General features: G+C 35.3%; 2 protein-coding genes across 2 annotated transcripts; both read right to left on the bottom strand.

The window, feature by feature from the left end:
• Positions 1 to 1,355: 1,355 nt before the first annotated feature.
• On the bottom strand, positions 1,356 to 2,915 carry LOC107610347 (uncharacterized). The gene is made up of 2 exons (XM_088496182.1): positions 2,607 to 2,915; positions 1,356 to 1,901 (listed from the first exon to the last, which is right to left on the bottom strand). Exons 1-2 carry the CDS (start codon positions 2,910 to 2,912, stop codon positions 1,356 to 1,358), a joined length of 852 nt encoding a protein of 283 aa, XP_088352308.1. The 5' UTR covers positions 2,913 to 2,915.
• Positions 2,916 to 3,292: 377 nt separating this feature from the next.
• On the bottom strand, positions 3,293 to 4,670 carry LOC110266174 (uncharacterized). Its single transcript, XM_021110248.2, has 3 exons — positions 4,158 to 4,670; positions 3,848 to 4,073; positions 3,293 to 3,756 (listed from the first exon to the last, which is right to left on the bottom strand). The coding sequence occupies exons 1-3, from the start codon at positions 4,668 to 4,670 to the stop codon at positions 3,293 to 3,295; spliced, it is 1,203 nt and encodes a 400-aa protein (XP_020965907.2).
• Between the last annotated feature and the right edge of the window lie 7,069 nt (positions 4,671 to 11,739).

The raw sequence follows: 11,739 nt of genomic DNA on the forward strand, positions 1-11,739 counted from the left end.
GACCCTCCTACAAAGGATTTGTTCCTGTCTTGTTACATGATGGTGATTGTAAGTGGTTGACCGTATTGAATGTTGTTATAATGTAACCTGCTGTTTCTGAATGGTGATTCAGTTAACAATTTCTGAATCAGTGGAACCTGGCATACAAGTATACAGCAGTGTTGATGATATAGTATGTGTGGATGCTGAAACTGTGCTAAGAAACGTTGTTGCTGTTTTTTAAAAAAATCATAAGAACTGGTACAGAGACATGATATTGCAACCAAAAAATTTGTTACAATTCTGCATGTGTTTCATTTGAATCATCGTTGGTTGTTTCATATGTGAGTCATCTGCTTCTGTTATATGTTGTGTGAAGTACATTAAAATTGTTTCAGTTACTGTTAAATGTGTAGGGTGGTTAGTAATGGCTTCCTCAAGTTGTAGATCAACAAGTGGTACGTACGGCAGCGGGAACATAACGGGAGACCGGTTTTGTGATTGTGGGTTACGAGCACCGTTACAAGTTTCAAATAGCGTGGCCAACCTGGGAAGAAAGTACTACGCGTGTCCAACAAGGCAATGTGGATGGTTTAGATGGGCAAGCCCAAATGTCAAGCCTTCTGACTCCGGAGATGATCGATCTTCTCAGCCTAACTTTGATTTTAAGTCGAGCGAACGAGTGGAAAGAATTAATGCTGAAGTTGTGTATCTAAAGTTTCTAATGTGCGTTCAACTTCTTGTTTCCCTTTTTTGTGTTGTGTTGATCATTGTAATGTTGTGTAAGTTGTAGTATGGCCTTCGAAGTCAAATAGGGAATTCAGAAATTGTAATAAATATAGCACATACTTGGTATAAAAGATGGAAGGAATTCATATTTTGAACCAACATTGTGTCAAGCCCATTTTTTCCTGTGAGAGAAATTTCACCTCTCTTTGTATAAGTGGATATGTATTTTGACAATCATAATGTAGTTCTGAGGAGGGCATTTGGCTGCCAAATGTATAAACATTTTGCTTATGCGTGAGATGGATAACACTATTTCTATTGAAAAGAAATAAAACAGATTTTCTAGACTCACTAGGATGTAATCGTTGTAAGTTAAATCGTAGTACAAATTAATGTGCATGGAAAATGGAGGAACTTGTTAAGCTTGATAATCACCCACCATGGTATTCATCCAAAAAAGAGCAAAACAAAGGAAATTACATAGTTAAGGAACGATAACATAGCAACACACAAAAGGGTACCAAACTGTGACCGTGTTACACATGACAATGTTCTTAAATCCTAAGACCTAAGACTCAAAAAGTTAACACCCTTAACCATGGTTAATACCAGAATACACTGTTAATAAACTTAACTAGTCTTGTACTTCATATAATGGAACGCACAAGCGCAATCATTTGTGAATCTGACAAGCCCCAGAAATGTGCATACACATTAGGACTCTCGGCAAACTTCAGAATCGCCCTGACGACCTTGTCATCACCGAATCCAAGCTGTGTGAGCTTCTCGCCAACCTTCCACTTCTCGTTCACACCAACAATGGCATCAGCTATCAGCTGGGCATTCTTGCGCTGGTCAGCCGATGATTGCTGAATCTGGTCGGCCATCCTCTCCAGTACATCAACTTGTTTTCTCTTCCTCCCGCATAGCCTTGTGCTTCCGGCGGTCGCCCCGGCCTCAGAATGTGATGCTTGTCCTTGCGTTGCTGCAAATCCCTCTTGGTCTGGAGGTGGAGACATCTCAGACTGATCAAAGCCAGCAGCGGTGTCGTCAGTCTCCTCGTTAACCTGCTCCTCCGCATCGAAGCCACTTACGGCCCCGGCTCCCGTGGCTTTATCCCTGCCAAAGATACCTTCCAGCCGGTGAAACAAAGGAAATGGCTTGCCAGGAGTGTAGAACTTGGTAGGATGTGCCTGTGAAATATGTACACCGGAATTAGTAATGTTTAGGAAATAACACAATTACAAATGGTTACAAATGCTTATGAACCGGATGCAAAATCAAAGTGATAAAAATGGTTACGCACAAAAGTGGCACAATGCATAAATAGCGTCCAAAAGGAAACATGAAAGGAAGAGGTTAAGGTATGGGGACGTGATAATTACTCACTATTCAGCAAGTCTTTTGAAAACCTTGTTAACAAGTAAAACTGAAACATTTTCCTTTTACAAGTGGCTAATTACTCACCATGCAACAAGTCTTTTGATAACCTTTTTAAGAGCTAAAACTCAAACATTTTTCTGTTACAAGTGGCTGATATGTCACAGTGCAACAATACCTGAATAGTTAATCCTATTAGCTTGGTTCGTTAATTTCATTACCATATCTCGGGATCAAAGAAAACAAACTAATTAGGGTGAACCAACAACATAATATACTTTTATAAAGTGTCATATATGTGTAATATTCATTACTATTTGGCAGAAGGTGATTGGGTTTGAATTGAATGGATTATATTTTGATGGAAGAAGTACGAAATGAAAATCTTAAAACGGATATTAGCATTTTTTTTATTAAATTATAACCAAGCATGAATGATTAAATTATAACCCCCTGGTCAAACAGTTATACTAAATTAACACAAAAATGGCAACCACCCAACGGAATTCCTAAAACACACGCACCTTCAACCAGGCATCAAGGACGTCTTTGCTGTCAACCTCTACACATTCTTTCTCGTTGTTCCATCCGAATCCGCTACAAGCAAGCATATCAGCGGCGTACTGGTACTTCTCCTTGAGCCGCTTGTGCTTATTCTTGCAATGCTTCGCGGTCAGTGTACAACCAGGGAAAGCCTCCAACATCTTCAAAGCCAGCTTCTCGAATGTTCCCAGTTTAAACTGCCCACAGTCAGCCCTCTGACCGTCAACGACAAACTCCTCCATGAAGCCAACAAAGGCCAGTGTCTCTTCATCACTCCACATTCGCTTGTTCTCCATTTCTTGCTTCCAAGATTAAGCTAATTAAAACCCTACATTAATAAGTTAAGTTAGAATAACATGTATTTTGCAAAGGTAATAAAATATGCCATCAAACCACACAAACGGATTACCAAAGAGTTAGACATATCCAAAAATTAGTAAAACTGGTCTATGCCATAAGAAATGAAATCAGGAAAAAATACACAAGTAGTTCAATTATTACAACACTGGTCATTGCCACGACAAACAGAAATAAAACAGCAAACAACAGCACAAACACACAGTAGCCGAAAATCAAAGAATGTGCTTTTACAATGTCTCAACACTCTACTATTCATACAAATTCACTTGTCGTCCTTACAACATCCCTAAAACACACAACGCTACTCCGTACGACTTGCACGCCACTCTTCATACATCTCATGTGCTATGTTGTCACGCCAGTGACTCCACTCGTTCGTGTTTTCGACCACATTGATCATTCCATGCTGTTCCTCGTCTCCATCGGGCGTAAATTCATCCAAAATGCTACCTTCCTCCTCCGGGTCCATTTCCATACTCTTTCGAATGAAATTTTGCAGCAAACAACAGGCAATAATTATTTGAGATTGCGTCTTTACGGGATAAAAGCTAGGGCTCCTTAAGATGGACCAGCGCTTCTTCAGCAAACCAAAGCATCGCTCAATGATATTCCTTGCAGACGAGTGTACCCGGTTAAAATATTCTTGGTAGTTGCGCGGTGCACGTGCTCCCTGGGCCCACTCTCTTACATGATATCGAGTCCCTCTATACGGTGCAAGAAACCCCGGACCATTTGTGTAGCCAGCATCAACTAAATAGTAATTACCTATGCACAAATAACGCAAACAACGTAAGATGATAGCTATCATGAACTCAATCTAGTTGTATATACTTAACTCTAGACATGGCAGAATTACCGTGGGGTATCTTAAGACTATTACGACGAGTTATTGCATCGCAAAGTACTCGTGAATCAGATGCCGAACCCTCCCATCCACTGAGTACGTACACAAAACCCATCTCCCGGTTACACACTCCTAACATGTTGGTGCATATTTTACCCTTTCTTGTGCGGTACCTTGCCTTCTCAGACTCCGGGACTGTCACCTCTATGTAAGTGCCATCTAATGCTCCCAAGCAACCCTACCATCCATAGAAAGCTATCATATTCAGATAGAGAATCCATCAGATAAACATCAATCACACAGAACATCGAATAAGGTCTACCTTAAACCTTCGCCATGTCGGGTCAACACAGTCCTCGGCAACTGGTGTAGCCTTCGCGAACAACATCCCTTGAATCCGTATTACAGCCTTCAAAACTTTATTAAAATACTTGCTAACTGTCTCGCCGGACCTACAAAATCTAACCTGTAGACTACGGTTTTTCTTGTGATGCGCTAAGATAATTAAAAAGGTCGCAACCTGCTCCGGCAGGCTTACATGACTATCCTCTGTAAGTCCTCCCTGAACTTGCAGCAACTCACACAAGTTAGCAAAGGCATTTGTGTTCATTCTCAACTCCCAGATACAATTCCTATCACCCTCACCAACAATACGCTCTAAGGCCTCACGTCTAATTCTACTATTCATTCTTCCCCCTAACGATAGTCGGCCACTAGTTCTACCCCTAAAGTAAACAAACAGCGTAAGCACAAAGAATAACATTCTTTCTTCATGGTTGGATCTCGTCTCTTCATAAAAAGACACGCATCGCTTAATAATTTCTGACTGGTCCATTTCTTCCTAGCAAAATCGTTTCATAAAAAAAAAGGCATAAACTTTCCAAACAACTCTTAATAAATCCCAAACAGGGAATGGCTACTCAATAATAAAATATTTCTATGCGCAAATTTTAAGGTCTCAGGGAAAATAAAATAGAAAGTAAAACATTGTTTACACTCTTAAACTAACTATAAACTACCAACAATACAATTAATCACGTAATTTGCATGCACATTCAACTGTGAGTAATATTACCATACAATCATGCTCAAAATTATCTATTACACATGAACGGTAGCTAACCTACTTACTAAAAATCCTTTCAGGTCAAAATATTAGAGAAATTGGCATACATTTCGATTATTTACTATCATTTAAAAATAGAAACAAAACTAAACTCATGATGCAGAACCTGACCTAGGGTAGATAGTCTCTTAAACCAGTCAATCAGCTTAAAACAACGAAATAAAGAGGGAAAAGTACAAGAGGATATACAAAATTATCAATTGCAAGAATAAAAGTAGTGTTCCTCTATACATAACTAATTACACAACTTCAGAATTTTCCTTACCATTTATTTATTAATCACGTGCTTTCTTCCTAACAAATGGTTACCATACATTTTTATTAACTTCAAGAATATGAAAGACAAAACTTTACAGGGAGTATGCAGTTTGGGCATTGGGATTTTTACGAAAAGCATGGTTGACAACAAAGCAATGACAGCTTCTCAATTAGGATTTCGTCATTCATTTCATTTCTTCCCTAACTACAAACATAGCATCAGATTCACAAAAAATAAACACATCACAACCATGGACACAACTTCATACATTGTCAGTTGTCACGAACTATGAAAACCTAATTACAACATAAAAAATGGATTCTATTTGTCATATACAACGTGCACTGTCTTTCAATTGCATTCATGAATTAGATAAACACTGAACACATGCATAAATTCGAATTGACCATGCAATTTGTGGTGGTTAACCTTCTACACAGCTTATTTCAATGAATAATCCTCTATGTTCAATTCTTACTATGCCTTTTTCAGGACCCCTAAACAGTAAATAAATCATTCAATCCACTTCAACCTTCTTCTCCCACTTCCCAAACCCAGTAAACCACAAACAGAGCATAAGCCACAAAATGATTCACAACCGAACCCCTTCATACGAACTGGATAACACACCAATTGAAGACACCACAACCCAGATCAAAGAAAACGAGCTTAACTAACCTGGATACACGAAGCTGTGCTCGCAACAACTCCCAGATGGCCTCCACACCGACACCGAAGCTTCCCTCCAGGAGCTTCGTCGGACCACCAAATCTGTGAGGAAGCAACAACACATCACCAAAATGGAAGGCTCGGAAGAGGACGTGGGAAGTGCCAACGGCTTACCTTCAAGTTCTTCGTCCGGCGCGGTGGCTTCTCCTTTCACTCTGGACGCCGATCAGCACCTCCTTCAAGCAAGAAAGAGAAGATGTCCTCGAGTGGCTGGCAATATACTCGAGCCCTAATTTGAGATTTGCAAAGGGTAATGTTGGTATTACATAATTACATTAGGGATATTTTAGTGATAAAAGAATTGGTTGAAGTTCTGTCTCTGTCCCAGTCTCTAGTGTCCCCAAATTTTTGAAGCACTGAAATACTCAAATTATTGAGACAGAGACACAATTTTCAGTGCTAGTCTCTACCTCAACAAACACAATACTAAATCCCTATCCCCCAGTATCAGTTCTAGTCTCTGCAAACAAACACTACCTAAGAAACGCGTTTAAAGGTAAAGAACTTATAACACTTATAAATATTAATCGCTTGTATACTGAAATTATTTCCTGATTTTTTTAATCACTAAATCATTCATAACAACTCTAATTAATATCTCTACAAAGTTCCAGCATAACAAGTTAGCAGCTTATTATTATTTTACTAATTTATAAGCATGCCAACATATGACGTAATTGTGATAAACTCTAGTTATAAACTTTGACTATTTTTTTTTAAATTTGACCAATTTTTACTTGTCAAACAGAATACAATTTTTATAATCTTTTTGCTCTTATCAATATTGATAAATTTAATTTGTCTTTCTCTTAAACACCTAGTTTGAATATGAATAGTCATAAAATAATATTCAATTTGGTTCTCAACTTGTATGTGAATTTTAATTTAATCCATAAAATTTCAATTGTTTTTATTTAATTTTCAAATTTTGTGAATATAATTCATGTTAGTTTTTGAAATAATTTTTGATATACAAACGTTAATAAAATATTAAAATATTATAAAAGTATCCAAATGAAGTTAAATATTAATTTTATTCTTAGATAAATTTATTAATATTTTAAATTTTTATAAATAAAAATAATAATTTACTCATAATAGTATGTATGAAAAAATGAACTAAATTGTAGTGTTAAATCTCAACTAAACCTAAGTTGTCACAATTATTAAGACCATTCAAAATCAATTTTTCATTGTACACCAATTTTTCCATTATTTTCCGTTTTTTTCATTTACTTAAAGAAAACAGAATCATTAAAAAATCATTTAGTTTGAGGGAGCTTTTTTCAGTAGTGAAAGTATCTTAAGAACCTTAAAAGACCAAAATGTAAAATAAATTAGCTAAACTTCAGGGATTAGTTTATGAATATTGAGAATATTGATTTTTAGTATATCAGTACAAATTTGGCAGACGTAGATGAGAAATTAAAGTTGAACCAGGACTTAATTATCAATCCAAATAATAATTTATTCATGACATGAGATTTTCCTCATGAAGCATGTGGTAACGGTGTTGAAGGAAGCGTTCACAAGAGAAGACGACGAAAAATCGCTGACATTGAAAGACACGTGCAAACCTCTGTGTAGTGCTTCGACCTCAAGAACTCAACGCTGTTCGTGTTCTCATCAGGCACCGACACGTACGAGCCTCCGAGCTTTGAATTCTGGAAGGTTTGTCGTGCCACATTGGGCACTTCCTAACTAACCCGTTTCCGTCGGAATCTGTTGACGGAAAAATATTTTGCTCCAGCGTCGACGGCAAGCTCATCGTGAACAATCCTACTGCCGCTGCAGTCACATGCGTGCTTCACAACAAACACGATTTTCTAGCGGTTAACAGCGTCGAGGATCTCCTCGTCCTTTTCATCAGAAATGGATTATCTAGTGCGCCAAAGCGTTTCGTTTGGGTGTATATTTAATTATTTATTTATTTTTTGGTCGATGTTGATGATGTTTGGTTTTTGAAGGAAAATGAAAGAGAAAATGAGGATTGAAATTATCTAAATGAATGTTGATGGGAGATGTGTGCGTTTGTTTCAGGCATTTGGTTTGGACTTTGGAGAGTGAAGGAATAATAATCTTTGTAATTACCACAAGTTCAGGGCCAAATTTTATAATTTTACACCATATTGTACAGCACTAAGGAGAGTCACTAAATTAAATATTCTCACAAAGATCTTAAAGGACCTGCTTCTACTTTTCCCACCATAGACAAATCCTAGTTTGAGATTATAAAAACAAATCTATTCAACCAAAATTGAGATCTAAACAGCCCCTTATCTTCTGAGGAACTTTGTAGTATAATTTAATATAAAAAAATCTTAGACCATCAGTTTTAGTAATTTTGGCTAGTATTTAGCTAACACAAATATCAAATTATCTTCAATAAATAAATTTTATTAATTTATGTATGTACATTTTTAGAGGTGAGCATGAGTTGGTTTGGTTCGGGTTCATGGTAAAATTAGAATCAAAACGATTAAAATATAATTGGTTCGGATTTGTGTTTTTTGTACATGTACCCAAACCAAACCAAATCGATTAAGAACGGATTGGTTTGGTTCGGGTAATTGGGTACCCGATGACTTTGAAATTCATAAAAAAAATCAAATTTTTATCTTAAAAATTCAACAAGTACAATAAACATGTAAGATCAATAGAAATAATCCAAACATGTTAAACACCAAATATATTAAAAACTAAACTCATTAAAATCCAAACATATTAATAGTGAATAATCTTTGTGTAATGAAAAAGTCATATATATATTTTTATTTTTTTATTTAATTAATATATGATCGGGTTCGCGGGTTGGTTCGGGTTCCGCACCCCTAGAGCCAATATCCGAACCAATCACTAACAAAGACCATCGGTTTGGTTCAGGTTGAACCTGATTACCCGTTGGTTTTAGAACCAATTTAATTGGTTCAGTTCGAGTTCGGATGGGTAATCGGATACCCGCTGCCCGTGCTCACCCCTATAAATTTTGATAAATGTGAGTGCAAACTGTGTTAACTCATGTGTGTAAACTCTAGTAAATATAGATGTAAATGATGTATTTCATGTATACAAATCCTTGTAAATGTGAGTGTACGTAAACTAATTCTAGTCAAATACTGGCCCAAAATGATAATATTTGCTAGTTATGTAGTATTATTGATTTAATATTATTCTCTTGAGGAATAAAATAAATATTGTATTACACTCAATTAAACTTCAAATTAAAGTATTATTACTAGACTAAATTTCCAAAGTGATTCCCTAAATTTGTCTCGTGCACCAATTTTATTTCTGAGTTTTTAATTGCACCATTTTAGACTTTGAAATTGAACGTCAGACTCCATAAAAGTCCTCAAGTCCATTTTCGAATTGACTCAACAGCTGAGATAACGAGCTGGCATAGCCACTACACTTGGCGTTAATAACGGCTAGGTAACGTGAAAATGTAGTTATGATACTCCATAGTAGTCTCTGCATGCATTTATAAATCCTAGAACCCCATCTTCTAACTCTAGTACCGATCGTAATGAAACTTTACTAGTCGCAATGAAACTTTTGCAGACGTGTACCAAATGATGGGGCTAGTCATGCAGTAGGAAACTCAAGCTGCTCGTCTTCAATCGAAAATTGGACAAGAACATCAATGCGGACCAGACCTGAAAAAGTATAATTCTAGTACTGATCGCAATAAAATTTTTGTAGACGTATATCAAATGATGAGAAATCAATTATGCAGCAAAGAGCTCAAGTTGTTCGTTTTCAACCAAAAATTAGACAGAACATCAATACAGACCAAATCTAAAAAAGTGCTTTGAATGATTATAAAATATAAATTAAATACAGAACAACTATATAGTCAATAATTAAAACAAACTTCATAGTGATAATTTACCAAAATATCATAGTGTGCATACTTGAATGTTTCCAAGAGTACCAAATGACAAAACAAACTTAATACAAGAAGCATATATCAAAAGTGGACCTCAAGACAGTGTTTGGTTAGTGTCTTTTAGACATAAAGATAGAGACACAATTACATAAAGATACATAGACATAAAATACACAAATTTTTTTATTATGTTTGGTCATAGTGTATAAGACACGCTTATTTAAATCAAATATCATTTTTGTCCCTATACTGAATCCACCACTGTCATCATTGCTTTCCACCATCATCATTGATTTTTCTACAATCCAAATTACTATGATCAAGGTCTCTAATTCATAAGCAATTCAATAATTAAAAAAAATTAAACAAAAAATAAAAAATAAAAAGAAGATGAGAAGAAAGCAGCAATTGGACTTTCTTGTGTTTCATTACCATCATTATGAAATATAAATTTTTAAGAAAAAGTGGTGGCTCATTTTGTGTAACTTTTTTTTATCATTCAAATTCATTGTCGCCACGGCTGGAGAAGAGGCAAATCTGAAAGCAGCACGATTTAAAAAACATGAAGGTAGAAGAAGCACATGGAAGAGGCAGATAGAAGAGCACATATAGATCTGGAGAAAAAGTGAGGGAAGCATCGAAAAAGTGAGACCAGTTCTGTCCTTTGGAGCGTAAAAAAGAAGATGATGGATAGAAAAAAAAAGAAGAACAGAAGAGAGAAGAGAAAAAGATGATGATAACGATTAAATCTGCTATATGGGACATGAAGAAGAAGATGAAGGGGTAGAAGAAGATGAAAGAAGAACGGAAAGAGGGGAGAGAAAAGGAATTAGAAAAGAAGAGAGAGAGTGTTAATAGCATAGAATAAGTATGGAATTTTCAAAAAATAATAAGGATAGAATTGTCCAAAACTTTAATTCAATCTGTGTCTCAAGCCAAAAATCAGTGTCTCAACATTTTGAGAAGACACAAAATACATATTTTTTGTGAGTACCGTGTGTAACCGTATCTTAAAAAAATTGTATCTCAATAAACAAACGGTGAAATGTATTACCATGTGGACATAGACAATAACCAAACGGTGCCTTATATCACCTTTGCCTATGACCATTTTCACAACAGTTGCTCCATCAATCTTTTTCAAGTGAATTTTTCACGCTCATCTAAATTTGTTTAGCCTCGTTTTCTACCACTTTCTTCAATAGTATGGATAGTACATTTCTTAAAAATATTTTTGAAAATAAAATAATATTATTGTCTTCATACAAAACCACTTAAAATTGAAACATAGCAATTTTAATATTTTTTATACTAATACATGAAAAATATATTAGAAATATAATAAATTTGAATTTTCAATTGAAATATTTTTTCTTCCTTTTAATATGTTAACCGAAAAAAAGAAAAGAAAAGAAAAGAAGAAGCCAAGAAGAAATAACAGAATGTTAGGAATTGTCAGCGTTTGTGCTTTGTTCCGGGCTTCTGGGCTTGACATAGTGCCATTATTGGTCTGCTTCGGTGGTGGAATCCTATTTCGCATTTTGGAACCTTTTTCAGACATTTACGGAAACCACAATTATGCTATCCTGCATCGCACCCGCATTCCTCGCCATCGACCTTAGCCTTTGATTTTTTTAGGTGATTGTTATTTTTTCTAAAAGAGTTTTGTCTAATTTATTAAAAATAATTAAAAATTAATATTTAATTTAAAATTATAAAAATAAATAATTATTAAATATTTAAAATTTATCATAAAAAATAAATTAAACAAAATTTAAATACTAAATTATAAATATCATAAAATTAAAAAATTTACTTTCTTGTTATCAGTCTATTAATAATGTTATAAATATTATTATTTTGAATCAATATTAAATAAATAATAGTCTATATTTATATTT

This window comes from Arachis ipaensis, chromosome B8 (assembly GCF_059453495.1).
Source record: "Arachis ipaensis isolate K30076 ecotype BB chromosome B8, ASM5945349v1, whole genome shotgun sequence".
Lineage (NCBI taxonomy): Eukaryota > Viridiplantae > Streptophyta > Magnoliopsida > Fabales > Fabaceae > Arachis > Arachis ipaensis.

Coding starts and splice junctions, on each gene's coding strand:
- LOC110266174 (XM_021110248.2), bottom strand. CDS start 4,670: ATGGACCAGTCAGAAATTATTAAGCGATGCGTGTCTTTTTATGAAGAG. Junction 4,074..4,157: donor CGACATGGCGAAGGTTTAAG/GTAGACCTTATT, acceptor TATGGATGGTAG/GGTTGCTTGGGAGCATTAGA. Junction 3,757..3,847: donor TAGTCTTAAGATACCCCACG/GTAATTCTGCCA, acceptor ATTTGTGCATAG/GTAATTACTATTTAGTTGAT.
- LOC107610347 (XM_088496182.1), bottom strand. CDS start 2,912: ATGTGGAGTGATGAAGAGACACTGGCCTTTGTTGGCTTCATGGAGGAG. Junction 1,902..2,606: donor ATGCCTGGTTGAAGGTGCGT/GTGTTTTAGGAA, acceptor CATATTTCACAG/GCACATCCTACCAAGTTCTA.